We start from the raw sequence: 22,521 nt of genomic DNA on the forward strand, positions 1-22,521 counted from the left end.
ATGCAGAGAAGTGACAGAGGTGGGGAGGTGGTGGCCTCTCTCCTCTGTGCCACCTGTGGGGAAACTGAGGCAGCAGACCGGTGTCCTCTGTGGCCACATGCATCAGCTCTCGTGGGCCAGGAAAATCAGGAAAAGTGGCAGTGCAGGGCAATTTTTTTCCCTTTTTTCCCCTCTATTCTTCCTTATCCCCCGTGGCAGAGTCTGAGCCCCCTTGGGCAATGGGGCCCCTTCAGAGCAGACCCCACAACTGCGATTTAAATGCTCAGCATCCTCCTGGCTCAGCTTTTTGGATGCCGACATCCAGGTGCGATCGGACCTGATCTGCAGCCGCTCTCTGGGACGCCGCTCTCCCACGGAGCCGAGAATTACTTGGAGCGACGTTTCCTTTCAGGTATTCAATTTTAACTTCCCCGTTCTTAATTTAATTCCATCCTTCCTCCATTTCACCCCCCGGGAAGCGATATCACGTCCTGATATCCAGAAAGAATTGACTTTGCCATCGCAAATTCGCCTCCTCTGTAAGGCGAGGCAGAGGCACCGCTCCCATTTCCCTGGCAGGATCCTCGCCCCGCTTCACCCCTCTTCCATCAGGGATGCTTCCTGGGCTGGGGACCCATCCCCACACTTCTAATCCCAAAAAGTGAAACTCCCAATCCATGTGGTCAGTGGATTTGGGAGCTCTGACTCCCAGCCTCGTGCCGGGCTGGGCAGGATGCGGCCCCACAGACCCAGTCCATGGGGTCGGCCCTATAGCTAATCCCTTAATGCGCTCACTGCACTCCTGTTCCCGAACGTTTCTCTTCCCCTGCAGCTATTTTTATGAGGCCTTTGTTACTTCCTAATTGTCCAAACCACTTTTCCACATTTCTCTTGATAAAGGCAGATTTTTAAAAGCAGTTCAGCTTCCCGGCCATTTTAGAGTCATCATCTGCTTCATCCCTTTTATTGTTTAGCAAATGGCCTACTTTCTCCCTAACATTTTTTTTTCCACTCCCCCCCGAAAAGGGTTGATATATTTTTTTTTCCTTTTTAACTGCTTTCTTCTACCTCTTAAATAATTCCTCTTGCATTGACTCTTTCTGCCTTTATTTATTCGATTCCCACCCGGCCCTTCGCTGGGCCAGCCTCCCCACGCTCTGCTGCTCTTCCAGTGCTGGGAATTGGGTTTATTAATTTTCTGCTTCTTCCTTGCAAACCTCTCAGGTTTGGCATTTGTTGCACTTGTTAGGAAGGTGAAAGGTTTCTTTGTCCCAGCAGGGCTGGGAGAGGTGTGGGTTTCTGCATCCATCATCCTCCCAGTTTCTTTTTTGCCCCTTTTATTCCTTGTAGAACATTTGTCTCGGGTCAGTATCAAAGGATGGCACACGTTGTAATGGCCATACCAAGCAGGTTGTTGTTTTTTACTTTCAAAGCTGTTTTATAGCCAAAACCCACAGTTCACACCCAGCTTCAGCCCCTCCAGAGTTTCCCAAAGAAGCTGGTTGTTGGGTGAAAATCCCTGACCCTGTTTAAGGGGGGGTGGCCCCAAAACAGAGAGCTTGGGGACCACTGCCAGCTTCGTCAAATTATTTCAGATCAGAAGGCAGGAAATTGGGATGAGACAATGAGTGCTGTGGCAAAAGAGCTTTGTTTGCCATTATTGAAACAAGGGGCTTGAAGGGAAGGGAAACATTTAATCCTGGAGGCAAACAAAGCCTTCCCTTCAGCTGGTGATAGGGGTAGGGCAGCACAGTGTGGTCACCAGGAGGGGACCGGAGGGGTGAGAGCTGGGCTGAATTGCCTGTGGATTCTCTGACATTTGCAAAGAAGACCCTCACACCACAGCTTGTTTCTCAAATGAGCCATTAATTACATCTTCCACCGCTCTGCTGGGCTGTGGACACTCACCCAGTCTGTAACAACACAATTCTTTTCAGATTCCCATCACTACTGTCAAATTTGCTTGAAGTTGGCTGATAAGCTATAAACTTCCACAGGAAGAAGCACAATGGCTGTCTCCAACCCAGGACATGTGCTTGCACAAACCCCTCTTCCTCAGGAAAAATAAATAGTATTTTTTTAAATTATTATCTCCTAGGAGTTCAGCAAATTCAGCCTGGCATCGCTGCAGGGTGGCTGTGGACGTGTCCAGTGATGGCTCTCCCGCAGGGATGCTCGTGCGTGGTCTCGTGGCACTGCCCAAAATCCTCCCAGCAGAAGCCCAGCACCAGGGACCCATCCCTGGAAAAGCTCCCGTGCCAACCCAGCAAGCCTTTTGCTGATTTTTTTCACTCAGCTGAAAGCACAAGGGGAAAGCACGAGGGTGGGAGCTGCCCTCCACATCAGGACCTCACGAAAAGTGGGTTTTAGCTATAGGATCTCTTCTTTTTTTCCCCCAAATTACCTTCATGGGGTGCAGCACTTGGCACCCACCTCTCCACGAGGCTCCTGGCTGCGCTTTGGTGCTCAACGTCTGCAAAAACATCTGCACAGGCCAAGGGGTCTGCGGGGAACGTGCATCCAAATCCATCGTGACTCTGCAACAAGCTGGAATAAAAGATCAGATGTTTTCTCTTCCTTTTTAGCATGCCTTATGCCTTATTTATGACTCTCATTGAAGGGAGCGAGCGCAGGGACGTGGGCAGAATAACACAGGGGCTAAAGGTGGGGAGAGGAGGGACTTCTGGTGGCAGTGCTGGGGTGTGCTGGGGGAGCAGCAGGGGGACAGGGACCTGGGTGGGGAGTGGGGTTTGGGGATGAAGGCTCGGGGTGAAGCATGGCTCAGGAGCTGCAATATCAAAATCTTGAAGGAAAACCAGGAATCTGGTGGTGAATGAGGGCTGGGAGCTGGGGGCAGGATCTGGGGGGCAGCTGGGCCCCAAGGAGAGGTGCAGGGGAGGAGAGCAGGACCCGGAGCATCCTGCAAGGAAATGGGGACCCCAGTGGGGAGGGGAAGGATGGGGAGCACTGGGTGCTTGCAACATGAGGAGGGCTCCTCCTGCGAGCCCTGCAGATGGTTTAACAAAGCACCCACAAGACAAACTCACCCCCTGAGTGCCCGGAGACTCTGCTTTGCTCAGCCCATCCTCAGCGTCCCAATTGCAGGGTTCAGGAAATGGCAAAGGGAGACGGCTGGGGCGAAGGTGCTGAGCTGCCCTCACGGCACATCCAGCCTACGGTGCAGCTCGTCTGAGCCCCCGGAGCTGTTTCAGGCATAAGCCAGAAGTCTCTGTCTCCTTTCGGAGCATCGCACAGCTTGCAGCAGCAGTGTTTGTGTTGCTGCTTCCCGACACGGAAAGGCGCGCGTGCAAACATGAGCCCTCGCATCCCCCACTGCAAAGTAACCTCCCTCTCCCTGTGAAGTAAAGCGACAAAATTAAATCACCATCCTCCACAAAAAAAACACCAGAACGCCAAAACCAGCCAAGATCCAGCCCAAAAAAAATAGCTCGTCAGGGCTTCAAAGGGGGTTGATGCTTCCATCACAGCGCGTGGTGATGTGTGGGGAAGGCTGGGAGCAGCCTGTGCTGGCTGTGTTTGTGTGCCCCAAGGACCATGGGTGGGTATCGGGCTCGCGGTGAGGCTGTGCCAAGGGAACACAATTTGCTTTAACACACCAAGAGCTTGGGAATTGGGAAGGTCCAGAAAATGGGCTCCCAAGGGCTGGTTCATTCAGGAGCTCTGTGCAGCAGCGATCCGTGCAAACCGACCCCAGTGCCTTAGAGCGGGCATCGTGTGTCCCCCGAGCCCAGCAGCTGCACGGCACATCCCACCCTCACCCTCCTCCCGGCTCCCTCCTGGGGTTTTAGGTGCTGCAGCCACCAGGTTTGCCTGTCCTGGAGCAGGATCCATGCAAGAGATGGGCTGAGAGCCCCCGGACTTGCCGCGTGCAGGATGCTTCAGTGCCAGCAGCTGGGCTCTTTCAAACGAGAGACTTTAGAAGCAAGCGAGCATCCTCCTCCCGACATCTCCAGTGAGCCGTATTATTAGTTTGGGCGATTAAATAGAAACCCGTTTGCAGGTGACAATGCTGTAAAAATAAGTAGGTACCAGAGCCGACATTGTGAAAATAAGGCAGGAGAACAGAGCTCGGGCGACATACATAATCCGCGGGGAAATAAGCATGTGAATAATGAATGTGCTTGGGAAAAATAAAATACATTATTGTGGTAAAGATAAGTCTATTAACGGCGTGCTGCAGAGCCTGCGCCGGGATGCTGACGGATTATTGAGTTCTCCACATCTGAGCGCAGCTCTTCTCCGCTCAGCCATGCGTGCACACCTGAACAGCCTCCAGGCCTGTCCCCGGTGTCCCCAGTGTCCCCGGTGTCCCCAATGTCCCCGGTGTCCCTGCCATCGGCTGGTGGGACACCTGGAACCTTCTTGAGATAACCTTGAAGGGCTGTAGGAGGTGATGGGGCTCCTAAAGCTCAGCCACAACCCAGCTCCCTCTTTGCGGGGCTTCCCTGCCCAAATATGTTTGCTGTCGTTGATGCTCCAGAGGATAGGGGCCCTAATTATTTAGGGCTAATTAAATAAAAAATTCCCTCTCCATCACAGCCTCCCCATCCCTGCTGCTCCCCCTGTGTTGTTCTGCACTGACCCGAAACAATCTGTCTGCGGTCAGTGCAGCCGTGGCAGGGACCGTGTCTGCTCCCATTACGTGGCCGGGTGCTGATCTGAGCTTTGTTTCCATGTTGGGTTTTGTTGTGTTGTTTTTTTTTTTTTTCCTGAAGAAAAGGGTTTTTGTTCGTTTTGCTCCTTCAGCAGGAGGAAATTTCCAAAGGAGCAGTCACTTTGAATCAACGTCTCTCCCTTAGAAGCCAGCCCTGTGCCATGTGGGGACGAGCTGCCGTTTCCTCCTGAACTTCCCCAAGACGTGACTTGGGTGAAGCGGGGTGAAATGGCAAAAAGTTTGGTGCTGGGACCGTTCCTTGCCACCCTCACCCAGGCCTGGGATGTCCCACTGCAAGGGACATCCGGACCTGGAGCTTCGGGGCCGCCTCGGTGATGGAAAGCTGTCTCAAATGCTGCTCACACCGATGTCCTGGTGAGCTTGGTTCCCGTGTAAACGCCCAGCTCCATCACAAGAGGACGTGATAGTGGTGCCGGGGGGGTGAGAAGAGGATGAGGCTGTCCAAGAGGTGCCCTGCATCCCCCAGACCCCATAGCTCAGACCCAGCCTCCTTGCCCCCAAGAGAAGCGGGCAGCGTCAAGTTCAGGTGCTTGTGTTTAACCTGGAGCTTTTCACAGCCTCCAAATCCGGCCACTCAGAATTTTTGTTTTTATTTTTTACCCCTTTTATCATTACCTTCTCTAAAGCTGTGCTGACAGCCAAAGCCCCCTGAGTTGGTTTTTCACCGTACGCAGGCGAGCGCAGGCTGGCTGGTAGCAAAGCTCTGCTTTTGTAGGAATTGCTTGAAAATGAGCGGAAAAAAATAGGGTGGTGGGGGAATAGGCATGAATTACACCAGGAAATCTTCACAGGAAAACCACAAAGTGTAAGGATTTATAGGGGGGAGTGGAAAGGTGTCCTTGATGCCTTCAGCTTTGAAGATGGGATTGGAGATGTGATGGTTTGTAGATGGGCTCTGTTTGTTTTGGTTTTGTTTTTCTCTTAAGAGTGTTTATTTTTGTTTGTTTGTTTTTTTCCTTCCCTCCGGGAGGATATTTTTAACCTGCAGCCTTCCAAGAGGGTGGCAGCTGGGAACATTTTCTTTTCTTTAAATTCTTTTAGAGGAAAAGGACAGGAAAGTAATGTCTGAGGCAGCTCTGGCATGAAGCACGCTGGCATTTCTCTAGCTGTGCACCTCCACTACTATTCCTCCCTGCCCAGCCTCCACACTAAGCAAATCTCTGTAGATCTGAATGCCTAAAACCTGAGGTTTTTGGAGAAAATCTCAGCTGTGGTTTTGGCTCCCTTCAAACCCAGCTGAACCCACCAGTGGGCCCATGGCAAGGCACCACCGTGCCCAGGCAGCATCCCCCATGGTGAGCCCAGCTGGGGGCTGGGACTTGTCCCCTCCAGCCTTTCAGCCCAGCACTAGAGCTCACACCCTAAAAAATGCCCAAATGCTGTGTTTTCCCATCACTTTTTTCTCTGGCCAGGAATAGGCTCCATCCTTCCCAGAGCAAACCTGCAGCTCCGCTCTGCAAAGGGAGGCGAGAGCAGAGGCAGATGCACGAGGACAAACTGCTGAATAACGATGAGAGCCCATTAGCTAAAATCCTGCCTTTTGACAGATCAAGGGAAGTGGCTCCAGGGTCTTTTCCTCCACGCTTCACTCCGGAGCTGTGACAGCTCGGGATATTGCTGAGCATTTCTTGCCGCGAACAGGGCAGCGGAGTCGAGAGGCTCTTTAGGGCACCAGCCAAGGTGCAGAACTGGGCTTTAATGGGAAGCTGGGAAGATTTATGCTTGCCAAGATGTGGCTGAGCAGGTGACTGTGGCAGAGATGTGCTGGAAAGGAGAAGCTGGGAGCAGTTTGGGGATATCTCAGCCCTGTTCCCGTCTGCACCATGCAACTGCCGGGGATGTGCACAGGAGGGCTGTCAGAGGGGGATGCTTCAGAGCAGAGGAATCTTTCAAGTTGGGGTTTTCAGCTTTCTGCCCATCCCTGTGAGTGCTTCCTCACCTCCTCCAGGCAAGCATCCGTCCCTCTGTCCTTTCTACTGTTCTCACTGGGCACGGGGTGGGTGAATGTGGCACGGGTGGATGCTGAACAGAGGTGGGGTCTCCCCTGAGTGGCCTGAGCCTGCTCATGGAGCTGTCACTGTCACTGTCCTGCAGCAAAAAGTGAGAAATCCGCACTGGGAGGGTGACACAACCTGTGGCAAAGGGCCTTTGCCATGACTGCAGGGTGTAATCATCCATCTCATCCCTAGGAGATGCTCTGCCAGGGGAACCAGCCCCGCACAGGGGCTGCTGCGTGAGTCCGGTGCATTTTATGTGGCTTGGGGAGTTGGGAGGAGGCTGGAGGAAATAGCAGCCAGGTAAAACATCAATAATGAAGAGAGGAAGGAAGAAATCAGCCAGGGCTGCCCGTCAGATGGCGGATTTAAAGATTCACTTTGAAAACCTATTCCCCTTCTGGGGAAACCCATGCGTGCCCCTCCAGAGCCAGCCCCCAGCACACTGCTCTGCTCTCAGGCTGCATGCGGGGTGTTTTGCATCACCACCTCTCGGCTTCGGTGCTGGTGGTCGCAGTGAGTTGACCCCACCCCCAAGGGTCCCAGGCTGCTGGGAGCATCCTTGAGGATGGATCTCGGTGCTCACAGCAATTTCCCTTCCCTGCCACGGGGCAATCAGGCAGGACCAGCAGTGCAGGAGCCCAGCCGCCTCTCCAGGCACCTCTTCAAAGGCTCTCCCTCCCTCAACGCCTCTACTCCCTATAGCCACTGCTTTGCATTTTCATTTTGCAAGCACCTCATCATCGCACTAATTAATACATTCTGGGATAATTCTTCCTGGCTTTCATCAAACTTAAATCAGCATTTATTAGCATACTGCTGGCTCTGTGCTGTTTAGCAAAGTCCAGCGTAACCTTGCGCTTCGTTCCAGCAAGGAGCTGGAGAGCAGCGTGAGCAGTGATCAGGAGGCCTGCCTTTATTTTCCTCCCAGATCATTACAGCCCTTCTGGGTACCACAACAGCATCATGCCAGTACCATGCCCTCAGTGAAATTCGGCTGCAGGCAACCGGTTCATGCCCCAGGTCTCGGGGTTATCCTGCTCTGCACTGTCCTGGTGCCAGGTCCGGGCTCCCCTTCCCCAGCCTCATCCTTCTCCCTGCAAGGTGATGCCATCAGGTAAGTAGAGACTGGGTAATGCTGTTTTAAATCCCCCTTGCTGCCAAAAGAGATGATTTGACCCTTCACTCCTGCTCCTGCTCTCTTCTTGCCCCCATTCAGGAGCAATGGGGCGAGCCAGCACCAGGAGCTGGGTGCTCAGGGGGTGCTCAGGCACCTCTGAGTTGTGACCTGTCCCCAAGCCCATCGGTCAGAGCCAGGCACCAGCAGCTCAAACACCATCACTGTCCTTGGGAAGGATGAGTGAGCAGGGGGGATTTGGGAGGGAGAAGGCAGGCGAACGTGTGATGCGGCGCCGCGTCCCTCTCCCCCCCGCCTGCCATCCCTCGCGGGCGAAAGTGGATGTTTAATGCCTTTGACATCCCGATTGCTGTGTCCAGGCGAGCCGGGAAGGTTTGGAGGCTGCATGACACAAGCCACTCACTCACAGTTTTAGGTTTGGGGTCAGAAAAGCCCCCACTCTGTGCCCCCTCCAGCCCCAAGCAAGCCCCCAGAAGCTTCAACGGGATAAGCGAGGATGCTTAAGGATTTTTTTGGCACGTCTGCCCGTGCCCGCCGGGAAATTCCCCCATCAGAGCACAGCCAGCCTCCCTCCCTCGCTGCACTTTATCTTTGCTGCTCGCAGCGAGCCAACAGCCGCCGTGATCGATTATTGGTGTCAGCACGGGCCCGGGGCGCGCGGGGCAGGTCAGCGATCCGGCCTGGGTGCAGAGCAGAAGTCAAGCAGATAACTGTCAGGGCCATTAATACTGATTAGAGGTGCCAGGCGGGTCGGAGCAAACCGACCCCGGCTGGGCTCACACAGCAGGGCAGGGGGGAGGCAGGAGGGCTGGCGATTAGCGGGGTGCAGAAGGATTTTTATTTATTTAAGGCAGCGTTTATCTTGGAGCCGTGCCTTAGGCTCCCAAATGCCAGCAAGACCTTGCTGGGATGGCCACCTCAGCCCTGTACCTTTCTGTCCCAATAACAGCATCTCCAGGACCACCATCCCTTTGCACAATCCCATACAGAAACCCCTCCATGGGACAGAAACCAGCCCAGGCTGCAACACCACGTTATTTCTGCTTTTTCCAAGCCGTGGTTGTTTGCATGGAAAAATGCAAAAGCCTTTTGCCTCCGGCTAACGCGTTCCCCCTGCCCCCGATGGCTGTACTCCTCCTCACGAGCACGTTCCCAAAAATATTCACAGGGTTTTTTCCAGCTGTCTGGCCAGTTAGAAGGACAAAAAATGATCAAACCGCACAGGCTGCCTGGTGCACGAGAGCTTTGCTGCTGCTTTCGCTGTATCAGCTTGGAAAATGTATCCTTCAATCAGTTTAAGCCCCTAGGCTTGATGTAATTTTACCGCTGCCTTCTCTCTAAGGTACTTTTACGGCTGCTATCTCCGAGTATTTACAGACGGGGAGAGCAGCAAAGTGAGAAGAGACTTTGCTAAGTTTGTCCCTGGCTCCGGCAGCAGCTCAAGGGGCTGCAGATGTGGCTTTCCCCTGCACAATTCGGTTTTGCAATGAGCCCCTTTCAGCCAGCCAGAAACACCAGCAAAGCTTCCAGCCTTGGCAGGACCCATGGCGTTATCTGGTCCTTAAATCTTCCCATCCCATCTTTCTTTGGGGTGGAAGCTGAATTTGATGTGGGCACAGCACATCGCAAGGATGCTCTCAGATCTCCACCAACACCCTCTTGGTCTCCGTTCTTATCCTTAAGGTCCAGCTCCAGCCTCCCAGGAGGGAAAAACCTCTCTTGAGAGCTGGGAAACCCCATCCCAGGCTGGTGCCCATGCCGAGGTCGGCGCCCCATGAACACTGCCAGGCTGACGGCTTCATCCCATCAGATCACAGCCGAGCTCTATTTTGCCTCCGTCTCTGTTCATAAAAATTATTCTTGGACAGGTCTCCGAAGCCCAAGCTGTCAGCAGTGCTGTGTTACATTTTTAAATAAATCAGTCAATAAATCAAGCGCCGAACAAGCAACGCGGCGAGGCATATGCTTAATCTGCAGTCAGCGAGACGGGGACCTGCTGGAAGCTGGGCGAGCTGATCGGGGTGGGACGAGCCTGCTAAATCTGGCCCGGCAGAGCCTTTAAATAGAGCTGATTGCACATTGTGCGTACTGGGCGAGCTCTCGCCTCCTAAATAACCAACAATTAATTATTAGGAACGTTCTTTAGCGATCACATAATAGCTGCTGACAGCGCTCAGCATCACTGCCCCGGGGATGTCCTGGGGGGTTCATCTGCCCCTGCTTTTACCCCGAAGCCCACGGTGCTCATCCCAGAGCCAGGGGTCCTGAGCCCCCATCAGCTTCCATCTGCCTTCAGGTGAAGCCCGTCCTGAGCCCACCCCATGCCCTTGGCTCTCCAAATGCTTTCTTAACATGCAGCTTATCCCATCCCGCAAGGAACCAGCATTAATTTATGTGGCCTCAGGACTCACATGACCTTCCCTAGAGCCTGCTCTTGGGATTTGAGGTGTTGGCCCCAGTGGTGCCTCTTCATGTCACCCTGCAGCAGTCTGTATGGCCTGACATGCTCCTCTGTATGCGCAGAGGTAGGAAACGACCGTGGAGGGGAAAGGAAAACTTGTCCCGTGATTTCTCTGGTCTCCTTGCAGTCCCATCCCTGCGATGCCCACCTAACCCATGTGCTTTCTGCCAGGTGGGGCATCGTGGACAGCACCACAGGTACAAAAAACTCACCTCTTTGTCCATCCCTCCCTCCATCCCTCCCATTTCTCTCCGGTCCGTGCTGAGGCAGAGCACTTCTTGCCTTATTAACCAAGCAGACGAAGGTGTGCTTGCTAATGCAGCAAATGAAATGCATTAATCAAGGGGGAGAGAAAAACACAGGGGGGAGAGCCTTCATTCATCCACTCCCCGACGTTTCTAATGGAGCTTTTGTTTGCCTGCATCTTCATTTTGTCTCTCCTCACAGGCACTCAGGCAGTAATTGCAGGACCGAGCCGACCGGGAGATTCCGGCAGAAGAAAGACAAAAATCCACCCCAAATCCTCGCCACTTCCCTTCGCAGCCTCAAAACTTGGGAGGTTGCTTAGTGACGGCGTTGCCACTCTCACATACACAATCTTGGAGAACCCAGGCTCTTAAAAGCATGAAAATGGCTATTTAAGGACGCGATAACTCATGTTCTTCAGCAGCTACCGAGCCGGTCGTTCTGGGGAGATTTTTGCCTGGAAATTAGATTTGGAGGGAACAAACAGCAGCTTCTGTGACTTCAGCTGTGCTCACACCTTGCCTGCAAACCCACCCTGGGCTGTGCATGGCATGCAAGGACCCATGTGTGCACCACACGGGGGGTTTAGCCCCTTCCCTCCATCCTACCCCAGTATTCCCCATGCCCAGCACTGCTCCAGCTCCCCGCCAGCAGCAGGCAATGAGGGAAACCAACCCGGCCGTTCCTCCTCCCCTGTCCGCTGGCCAGCTCCATTTATTTTATTTTATTTTAGATTTTTTTTTTACTCTGCTGTTGTTAGGATTGCTATTCTGTGATCCCATTTAAAATCATTGATTTACCACCGAGTCCTCAATAAGCAATTTGGAGCAATTGGAGCTCTTATCTTGCTATACATCACGTGGTGCCGGGAGGGGTGGGAAAGGGGGAAGGGAAGGAGGGAGAGGGAAAATCAGAGAGAACAATGGCTGGTGCTCCCCGCAGCCCCACATTGCATGGACCTGGCCCTACAGATCTGCCTTTTGCTCTGGGGTCCCGGGAGGAGGAATAGGGTCCTTGGGTCAGGCAGGGACAGGAGATGTGCAGAGCCAAAGAGGAGGGTGGCCATGGGCTCAGGGCTGTGGTTTTTACCTATGGGTTTCCAGCAACTTCATCATTACCCAGAAGGGAATTCAGGTGTTTGGAGATGGAAATATCCCCGTCCCACAAGCACAAGTCAGGGTGGTGGCATCGCCAGCTGCTGGCACCAGCTGGGCAGCCACTAGAGCCCGGCGAGCTGCCCCAAATAGGGTTTGCTTGCATGGCTAAAGGATGAAGAGATCTCTTCTTATCACAGCCCGCAACGCAAAACCCAAATAAAGAAGGCAATACAGAGGAAAGCTGGCAAATTTGTGTGCTGCAGTGATTTGAAACGTCTGCGAGCACTCGGAGTATGGAGAGAAAATAAACCAGCTATAAAACGGATACGGATAGCTGAGATCGACAGTGAAGATGGTTTTAAAAACGCACGGGCAGGGAAATGATTCAGCTGGTGCTGAGGTCTGGGGGCAGCCAGGCTCAGTGGGGACTCGTCCCCCCAATGCAGTCTGGGCACGAGCCTCCAGCCAGGTAGGGAGCACCGTCACGTGTGGTGGGACCTGCTTTTTCCTTGCTAAATAGCAGGGAAATGGCGTTTTGTTGGTGGAATGGCACTAACCTGGCTTCTCCTGCTCCCGAAAAACCCTAACTTATCTCCCTTGCACTTCCAACAGCTCCCAAATGCTGTGAGCCCCAATGCCTGCTGATGGGAAGGGGAATGAAACCCCCCAATACCTCTTAAAAACCTCTCCTGTGAGAGGAGTGAGGAAGAGGAGGGCTTCAGCCCTGTTTTCATCCCTGCACACCAGCACGGAGGGAAACAAACCCAACCTGCCCGGGCTTCTGCCAGTTACTCACACAAACCAAAACCCAGCAAAGCTCCCCGAGGGAAATATCTCAGCTAAAAACAAGTGTGCAAGTTAAAAGCTTCCCCAAGGCTCCGTTTTTCTTGGGGGAAAATAGGAAAGATCGACAGCAGCGTTATTTCTTGCTGCGCTGGGGCAGACGGCTATCCTTGTGCCAAGACTGAATCCTTGGAATTACCCCAAAAACGGGACCATTCCCATGCTGGGGGGCCTCAGCTGGGCTGCGGGTGGCTCCTCCATCCCTGCTGTGCCCCATACCCTGGGGTCCCACACTCCTGTTCCTCTCCAGCCTCTGTCTGAGGCGTTTTGGCATCTCTGGGTGGTGGCAAGGCTGAGCTGAGGCCACCCCCCACAGACCTTCGCGCACTTGGCGTCTCCTTCTCTGCTGTGCCAACGACAGATTTATTTGGGTTTTTTCCTCTTCCCAGTTCTGGAGCGGTTCAGGAAAAACAAAATCACTTTCCAGAGACATCATCTGTGCTCCTGCTCCCTTTCAGTCAGAATCAAAAGGGCTCCGGTTGATTTCCAGCTTTCTGAGGCAAAAAAAAATAAGTAAATGCAATCAAAGGACATGTCAAGGGGGAAGAAACTTCAGATCAGAAGATCGAAGATGCTTCTTGCAAGCCAAGAAAACAGGTCAAAGGGAAATATTTTCATTTTTGAATGTGGTTTCTCTGCCCTTTGTCTCCGGGAGTGCCTTGGTGTTTCACCCACGAGCGATCAGGCACAGCGGGGATGGATGTGGGTGATGTGGGACGAGCACATCCAGCTGATTCGGATGGAGCAGCCCCAGCTCTCTTTGCTCAGCCCATGATGCCCGGTGGGGGCTCCCCCATCATCCCCATCCCCTCCCCACTCTGGGCACTTTTCAGATCCAGGCACCCCGAACTGGCTTCGTGCATCCCCCTCTCCATCTGGAAGCGTTCGCCCCTTGGGACCAGAATGTCACAAGCAGCAGCCAGGGATCGATCAGGAGCAGCAAGGAGCCCTTCCTGCACTGCTGAAGGACTTTCCAGCAAGGTGCCTGCCAGGGTGGGTTTTTCTCCCACCACCACCTCTGCAAACGCGTTTGGTTTTCTTTCCCCCGCTATTTATTTATCCGGCAGTGTTTGCTGAGCCTACTCCAGAGAAGCAGCAGTGTTTAGCAGGTCCCTGCAGGTGGGGTGGGGAGTTTAGGGAACGTGCTGATTTCCAGTTGTGCTGCCTCTGTTTTTAGATGGTTTTGAAACCAGGGCATGGAGTGGCAGAGGTCCTTCTGGGAGGAACTGGGACCAGCAATGTGGGGAGAATGGCTGGGCAGGTGGAGAAGAGGCAGCCCATCCCCACAGGAAGGCAGCAGCCCAAGCACAACCCTTTGTAGCCACTGGAGAATCCACAGTGGGACTGCTGAGCAGAGTGGTGATGGGTGCGGGCTCGATCTGCAGGCAGCACCCAGCGCTCAGAGCTGCCGCTGAGATTGCAACGCTCTCCCAGGACTGAGGGTGCATAAACCCATGATGGGATTACACCGACCCAGAATTGGCATTTTTTTCATCCGCTACAGATACGATTGAGAGAAGGCTTCGTGTTCACTGAGTAATCCCGGGCTCACTCGATAGCAGCCACGAGCGCGACGTGAGCAGCAATTATTCCTGGGTTTGTTTAAGGGCTCGTGCAGGAGGCTCCTCCACACACACCGAGCTGTTTGCTCATCTGCTCCATGGGTCCTGCCGGGCTAAACGTATTGCACCACCCAAAGAGAAAGCGACGGGCTCCCAGGAACAAGCAATATTATTTACATGGCATCGATCGGCACGGAGCTTTCGCTGGCTCAGCAGTTTGAGCCCCTGGTTTTCATCAGCAGAGTGCTTAACCCTTGGGTAATTGGATTTGCCGGCGTTATTGTGATCTGTGCCGCCTCCAATTACTCTCCGGGCGGCCCCCCTGGGGCACCCACAGCTTTGTGCGGAGACGAGGAGCCAAAATCGAGCCACGGCACCAGGTCGGGGGGAACAAAAGGATCCTGGCACGCAGGGATGTCAACTGCCTGGCGAACGAAGCAGACAAAGCTGGAGCAGGACCTGGGTGTAAGCTCGGGCCAAGGAAGGTTTTAGTTCTCCCTGAGGTTTAGCTGGAGTTTCAGCTGTCCTAAGTGGTGTCTTGAGAGGACAGAGTTGGACCTTTAAAATGCACAGGGTGGGGAAATTAGCAGTGATTTTTTTTTTTCCTGATTTTTCCTGCGTGGCCACAAGGCTTTGTTTTTCTTGGGCTGGCACCAGACTCGTTGAGTGTCTCGGCCCCACAGCCCCCAGCTGTCCCTCAAAAGCAAAACATTCAGCAGGTGCCTGTGGGGAAAAACTGATAAAGCCACGAGCCATCTCTTGTATCCTTCTTTTCCATCCCAGCCAAGAAAACGCCTCTATTGGTCACGCCGCAGGGGCTCAACAGATGGGTAACTGGGTGACATTTGCTGCTCCACGTCACAGGAGGTCAGCCAAGATGGTTTTCATGACCTTTAAATCCACGAGCTAACAAAATCGAAGCCTTCCTTGGGCTGTGCTGTTGGGAACACTGGCAGTATCTGCTGCGAGGGCTGGGCTGAGCCTGCAAGAGCTGCCGGGGCTAGAAACCTGCAGCTGGGGGCTGGGGACAGATCCCCCACCAACAGCACCCACCAAAGGTAAAAAAAAAAAAGGCAAAGAATTTGCTCCCTCCTCTGCTGATTCAGTGAGAGGAGAAGGTTTTAGAGGACGGGAGGCGATGGAGCCTATTTAAAACAGTGGGTCTGCATCTCGTAACGTCACCCTGATAGCATCTCCAAGGCGGTCACACTTTTAAAGCCATTTCCCCGATGCTGTTATCTAACGTTTAAGCCAAGAGTTTGCAAACCAGCTCGAGATCCTGGAGTTTATGAGAAGCGATGGTAAAATCCTGTCAATTATTGGGAAATTCCTAGAAAACACAAAGAAAGGGCCTCGACCCAGGAAATGTTCCCCCCCCCCCCCCCCCCCCCCCGAGCATTTATGGCTTTCACAGGGCTAAAACCCCATGGAGGTTCCCCAAAAGCTTCCCATCGGTGCAGCCCTGCAGAGCTGCTGTTGGCTGGCTCCGACCCCAAATTGCCCAATCTTCCCTGCCACAGGGGGCATATTTTGGCAGCCCCAGGTTAGCAGCAGGGGGGAAGCCTCCCAGCACAGAGCAGCCCCAGAATACCGGGGTTTTATGGGCTTTCCTGTTCCCCCATCTACATTCCTTGCTGAGCCAGGCAAAAAAAAAAAAAAAAAAAAAAAAAAAAAAAGAGCCAAGAGACCCCAGAAATAGCAGTGCAATTACCAAAGTAATTATCCCAGCTGCTGTGCACTGGTAATGTCAACAGCGAGGCGTGGGGGGGGCAGGTCCTGTGTTAATTAAACTTCCCCCGGATGGCGCTGATGGCAGTCAGAGGCATCTCGAGGGGGAGCACAATGGGGATGCGCTGGGGTGGGAGTAGGGTGAAGGGCCCCGACTGCTGTCACTTGTCAAGAGAAAACCCAGGGAGGGAGAAAAAGGTGGGTGAGAGCTTGGGGAGATGGCTGGAGGGGACAGAGTGTGGTGGGACACCTGGTCTGACCCTCATGGGGGGGAAAGCCCCACCATGACCACTGCATCCAGTGGCCTTGGTGCAGGGAGATCCCAAATCTTCACCCTGCTCTCTCTGTTGCTTGAAGGGCTTGGGTGCTTTAAGTGGTTTGACCATTTTTTAATAGGATATGGTTTAAGGGGGATATTTGGCTTATGGGAAGGTGGGGACTGGAGGGGAACCAAGCCTCAGAGGGTTACAGGGGTGCCAGTCCCCAGCTTTGCCCCCCCAGCTGCTGAGCTCCCCCCCAGCCCTGCGTTACACCACAAGTTTGTGCCTACCTGCTGGGAGCAGAGAGTGAAACCCTAAAAAAGAATGAGGCAGAAGAGAATAAACAGAGGGCAGGCCGGGAGGGGAGCTGGAATAGAGGTTTCTTTTTTAATTATTTTCCACTCTTCCCTTTTTCTTCCCTGGGATTTGGCCGCTGGAGGGCTGTTTGCTTGCTTTATTTATGGTACGCGGAGTAGCAAGTGGGGAAAGTGCTGGTTTGGGACTGGCTGTGGGTGGCTTCCCCCAGTGGGTGCCACCAGCCCCCACGAGGGTGGTCTGGGGGTGGTGGGAGCCCCGCAGCCCCCCTCCCTTTTGCAGCCTATGTAAAAAAAAAAAAAAAAAAAAAAAAATCCCAGTAATGGGAGTGAGGAGAAGCAGATGGAGTGGGAACCAGGCAGAGACAGGATCCATCAGAGACGGACAGGTCTTATACCATCCGTGCCAAGACACTTATTTCCTGGGGTTTGACCCCAGAATTTCACCCAGTGCCTACCTGGCATGTTTCCTAAAGGCCTGCAAGGGCGTTAGGAGCCTGAACACAGTTTGGCAAGCTGCTTCCCTCATGCCCCTATAGCCCAGAGGGGCCTTTGGAGGACCAGTGGGGTGGGTGTTGGGTGCCTGTTCATAGGAATACGTATATTGTGTAGGTGCATCCATGCACCCGAGCAAAGCCCTTGGCATCGGTAACAGGAATGCACACAGAGCTATATATATATAACTTTATATATATATAGTTATATATGTACATACACACCTTGTGTATGCATATATATACATCTGTACTTATAAATATATACATATTTATGTATCAAGAAATAGCTGTAGATATCTAGAAGGTTTTGCTGTCTTCATCCAGATGCCCTGAGCACGTCTGCCACCAGGGCCGGCACCGGTGTCCTCTCCACGTCACCGCGCCATCCCCACCAGTGCAGGGGGCGCAGAGGCAGCACGGGCAGGGGCAAAACCCTGTGCGGAGGTGACAAAATGCCACTGTCGGGAGGAGGCAGCAGGCGAGCAGCTCATGGGGATTGCTGCAACGGGGGCAAAACCCTGTCCTCCCCTCCTGACTGCCACAACCCCAGGTTGCACTCACAGAGCAGGATTCTGCAGCTTATTACCATTATAAAAAGTTATTATGCACTTTTCTTACCTCTCCCCGCTCCTTTTCTCCTTCCTTCCTTTTTTTCTTTCTTTTTTTTTTTTTTTTTTAACAAATATTCATATATGTTAATTTAACGAGGAGGTTTGGTGGCTCCAGGCGGGGAATTGGGCTGTATTAATTTTACTGCTCAGAAGCGCTATCAGATCGGCGGCTCGCACAGCCAGCCCTGTGTCCTTTAGATAAGAGGGCACAGTAAAACATAACTGCATCACCCACCTGGTCTTTGAGCACATCTCAATTCCCTCACATATATATATATATGGATATGTGTATATAAAACCAGCACAGAGCTATCAGGAAAGTTTTAAGGCCGCTCGGGGGAGAAATTTCCATAGCCCCAAAAAAAGATAAACGCCTTAAAGAGACTTTCAAGACGCTGCCCCAAGCTGCTGCTGTCCTGCCAGGGAAACTGAGGCACGGGGACTGGTGAGATGGGGCTGTGCCATCATCCCCTCTTTGATTGGGCTGCTGAGGTAGGGAGGGTTGGGGACGGGAGAGCCCCAAATCCACAGCATTTGTTCCCAAAGTGCTTGGTGCTCCAATAGGCATCAAAGCCAAGCGATGCCCCTGGAGTGCCAGCAGTGGTTCTACCATGGGTTTGAGGTGCGGGGGGGGGAGGACAGTGCTGTGTGTGCCCTTTTCCCCCCAGCAGAACCCACCTGGCTGGGGGTGACCCCAAACCAGCCCCGACGTAGGACAGGGCACTGCAGCAGAGCTGCAGCCAACACAGCGCTGCAGCGCCTTTTGGTTTTGGCTTTCCATTTCATTGTGGTTGTTGTTTGTTTGTTTGTTTGTTTGTTTTTCTAGTCTTTTATTTAAGAAAAAAAAAATAGACACAGTGGTGGGTAACTTCCGATCCAGAAATAATCCGCTGCCAGCCGCCGCCTGCCCCCTCCACCAGATGATGCTTGGGACCCCCAACCCACTGGCCCTGGTACCCAGTGGTCCCCATGGGGTCAGCCTGGCTGAGGATGCTCCATGATTGGGGTGCCTTTGGGGCTGGGGATGGGGTGACGGGGGAGGTTATGGCAGTCAGAAGGCACCACGGAGGCTGAGCCTGGCTGCGGGCATCCCTGCTGGGCTGGGACTGGGGGAACTGGGCTGGGACTGGGCATGGTGTCCCCACCAGGCTGGCACCGAGGTGGGTGGTGGGAAGCCCCCGCAGCGTCTCCCAACCACATCCCAGTGTTGGGAGGCCAGAAACCAGCAGCCCTGGGGCAGAGGCACGTGGTCCCCGAGGGATGCCAAACATTAATGTCACCATCCCACATGGAGCAGACAGCGGGCTCGGGGTGGGGGCGGCCAGGCTGTGCACCCCACACCCCAACAGCCATAGGACGGTGAATCCTTGTACCAGCACTCACCTCCGAAATTGTGCAACCAGGTGCAGTATAGGGGGTTGTGCGACCCCCCGGGTATGGTGGGGGTGCCTTTGGGGACCCCCACCCGCCACCTGCCTCCTCAGCTCCTGGGAGGGGGCCGGGATGTCTCCACTCTTCCATCCTCTGCCCCACAGGACCCGCAGCATCGTCCTGCCCTGTTCGCCATCGCGCGTGCTCAGGTTTTGACCTCACCCATCTCCAACCCCCAGCTCACCTCCCTTGTGCCCCCCTCCCCGCTCACCAGCAGGCTCGGTGGCTGTGCGTGTGCTCCTTGCCTCCCCTGGGGACAACCAGACGGGAAAGGGCAAGAAAAGAAAAAGACCCCCGGGGGTGCCTCCGGACGGGGTGAGGAGGATGTGAGATGTGCGAACGGGAACACGCCAGAGAGCCCAAGTTGGGTCTCCGGCCCCGGGAAGCGGCCGGCGTGGCGTGGCGTGACGTGGCGTGGCACGGCGTGGCAGCCCCCTCCCTCCCGCCCCGTCCCCTCTGCCCCTGCGTTAAGCGATCTCTTTGATTCTGCGGATGTAGTTGTGAAGCTCTTCGGGGTCTTGCAGCCCCATGTCCTGGCAGACCCACTCCAAGTCCTCCTCATCGGCGATGGGGATGGAGTTGTAGGCCAGCTCGTCGGTGGGCAGCGTGGCGAAGGTGGTGAACTTCACCCGCTTCCGCTTGGAGGTGGGCGAGTTGAGGGGGTCCTCGCTCTGGTCCCGCGTGGAGCCCCCCGAGGAACCGTCCCCGCGGCCGTGGACCTGGCTCTGCACGCTGGTCTGCGAGCTCCCGCTGCTGTGGTGGTCCGCGTGGCAGCAGGTCTGGACATTTTCCAAGGGGTTCCCGGGGCTCTCGGGCTGGGGGGAGAGGTCATTGTGAGCCCGCAAGGGCTGCCCGTTGCCCAAGAAGACCCAGTGGTGGGAATGGTCCATGTTGGTCTGGCCTTCGGGCGGGATGCGTTTGTGCCGGTATTTCAGCACAAAGACAATGCAGTTGATGAGGAAGACCAAGATGGCCAAACAGAAGACACCCAGGAGGGCGTACATGCCTATCTCCAGGTCCGTCAGCCCCCTGGTCACCTGGACAAAGCCGGTGGGGATGGTGGGGAAGTCCTCGGTGGGGTGAGACGCGCTGGACATCCGACTGTCCTCGCTCGGCTCCGCTTTCCTCTCCACCTCTGCCCGCAGGGTGGTGCTCGCCCCCGGCTCTGCCGGCCCCGGCTTGCTGGGGACGTGGTCGTAATCGTAGGTCGGGTCCTCCTCAGAGCCAAAATGGACCCGCACGCTGGCCAGGGCCGTGAAGAGCACGCTCTTGCGCTTGGTCTTCTGGCAGCTCTCGCAGATGACCAGCTCGGCCCGCAGCAGCTCCCCGGAGCCCTCGCTCTCCGCCACCACCAAGGGGAAAGCCCGGTCCTGGGTCACCGAGACCACCTTCTCGTCCAGGCTGCTCACCACCAGGTTGTAGTCCTTGGGGTCGTAGAGGGAGAGCGGGGCCGTGGTGCCGTCGCTGTAGGAAATCCACAGGCTCAGGAGCGCTTCCTGCAGGACCAACACAGGCACCGGTTGCCCAGCACGATGCCAGTCCCACCTGCACCCTCTCAGCCATCCATCCATCCATCCATCCCTCCTCCTTCTCATCCTTCCCCCACATAATCCTTCACCCCTCCACCTATTGAACCAGCCTTCTCCTTCCCACCATCTCCTCGTTTTTCTCTTTTGACCGTTCTCCCCTCAATTCTCCCCATACTTGCTGAAGCAGGATGGGGCCTCTGAACATCTCCTCTTACCGAGGGCCTGCCGGGGGTTTGGGACAAGGCGCAGGCAGCTTTCTGGCTGCCCCCAGCCTGCTGTCGGGTGGTTCAGGTGCTCAGCCCCTTCCCCACCATTCCCTGGTCCTTGGCATGGAGGAGAGGCCCAGGGGACAGCCTGAGGAGCTTCAAGGCTCAGAGGCTGTAGGCTACCGGACAGGCAGGACCTCCAGAAAACCAGGCTCACCCCAAACCCAGCCCCAGAGGCTACAAGCTGGGAACTCTATAGGATTTCTCCCAGGCCCCTTTGTCCCGGTGGTTGTGCCCCATCCCCAAGCCAAGGGTGGGCAGGGTGGTCTCATGGGTCCACTGGGAGGTTTCTGGGCTGCTTTGGGGTCGTTGGGGATATCTGGAGGACAGCGGGTGTTCAGGATGACCACAGTCAGGATTTGGGAAAGGGTTTTTACAGGTTAAGCCCCCACTCCACCCCAAATCTTCACCCCCCCCAGGCCTCACCTGCTTGAAGAAGCTGAGGGTCTGCTGGGCGGCCGTCCGGGCGATGATGGTGTGGCTGTTACCAGGGCTGGGGTGCAGGGACAGCGAGAGGCTGGAGACCACCTGGGCCTTCAGGTCCGTGATGCTGACCTTCTCCTCCGCCACCGTCACCAGCGTCTCGCCCAGCACCGCCTCCACGAGCGGGGACACCACCTGCGGGGGACGAGGGGACCGTCACCACCCCACCACCCAAAGCCACGGTGATGGAAGGGTGGAAAAGAGGCCGGGGGGGTACCTTGAAGAGCGTGGTGCCCGGCTCCCTCCCCGCCAGCGTGAAGCTGTCCACCAGGTGGGCCACCCGCGGGTCGTCCACGCGCATGAAGTCGCTGACCAGGTCGGTCACCTCCACCAGCCAGTCGGGCCCCAGCATGGTGACCACCTGCCCCGTGCCCTCCGCCGCCGTGGTGTGGAACTGGGTGAAGACCTGCAGCGTGGCGTGCTGGTACTGCAGGGCACAGCCCCGGCTCTGCTTCCGCTCCTCCTCGTCCTCCTCGTGCTCGCTGTCCCGCACCGACCTGCGGGACGGGGACAGGAGAGGGGTGGCAGGGCAGGGAGAAATGAGGGGGGATGCGGGGTAAAGCCTCCTGGCCAAAAAGATGCCTGCTGTCCGTGAGTGTTTCAGAAGAACGTGCCAACCATGGTCTCTGCCCCCTAAGCAGCTGAGAGGATGAGGGATCTCAGGTTGGGATGGACACCTGGAGGTCTCTAGACCTCAAAGCAGGATTAACTTTGGAGCTTGGCTGCTCCCAGCCTCATCCAGGGGAATATGGATGTCACAGATGGATGCTTCTCACCACTTCCCATGTTTGACCATGCTCATTGTGAAATTTTCCTCTTCATTTTCCAACACTCATCCTGCATCCCTGATCTCTCACTTTGTCTCTAGGGTCCTCTGAGAAGAGTCTGGCTCCGTCATTTTTGATAGCCCCTCATTAACCAGCTGAACACGGCCATTAGCCCCCTACCACCTTCAACTTGTCCTCTCCATCCTCTCCCTGCACACATCTCGGGGTCCTCCTGAGGACTTTCTCCAGCACGTTGCTGCCTCCCTCACCCTGGGGTGCCCCACACACAGCCCCCCCCAGCACCCACCTCCTGTCCGGCAGGATGGGCACCCTCCAGCCCTTCACTTGGCTCAGCCGGGTGTCTGAGAGCTCGATGTGCAGCGGCAGCTTGGGCACCCACACCGTCATCTCCAGTGGGGCTGAGAGGTGCTCGTAGGTGAAGGTGACCCGGGCGCTCATGGAGCCCCGTGACTCCTTCCCGCTGACGAAGACATAGTCACAGCTGCTGGAGACCTGGGGAGAGGGGAGATCAGGGGATTGTAATGCTCCTAGAAACTCCAGAGAGCCTGGCAGGAGGCTGGGACACCTCAGAGGAGCAGAATTACGCTGTGCACGTAGC

The 22,521-nt window shown here is 55.0% G+C and overlaps 1 protein-coding gene across 1 annotated transcript in view; it reads right to left on the reverse strand.

The window, feature by feature from the left end:
* Positions 1 to 17,984: 17,984 nt before the first annotated feature.
* Positions 17,985 to 22,521, reverse strand: part of TMEM132E (transmembrane protein 132E) — a 21,893-nt gene continuing 17,356 nt past the window's right edge. The window contains exons 6-9 of the mRNA XM_082776014.1: positions 22,210 to 22,415; positions 21,353 to 21,632; positions 21,079 to 21,270; positions 17,985 to 20,353 (exon numbers count right to left, since the gene is read on the reverse strand). Coding sequence (XP_082632140.1) covers positions 19,325 to 20,353; positions 21,079 to 21,270; positions 21,353 to 21,632; positions 22,210 to 22,415 — 1,707 coding nt within the window. The 3' untranslated portion in view covers positions 17,985 to 19,324. The remainder of the gene's footprint in view (positions 20,354 to 21,078; positions 21,271 to 21,352; positions 21,633 to 22,209; positions 22,416 to 22,521) is intronic.

The sequence above is a fragment of the Aythya marila genome, assembly GCF_965140915.1.
Source record: "Aythya marila genome assembly, chromosome: 20".
NCBI lineage: Eukaryota > Metazoa > Chordata > Aves > Anseriformes > Anatidae > Aythya > Aythya marila.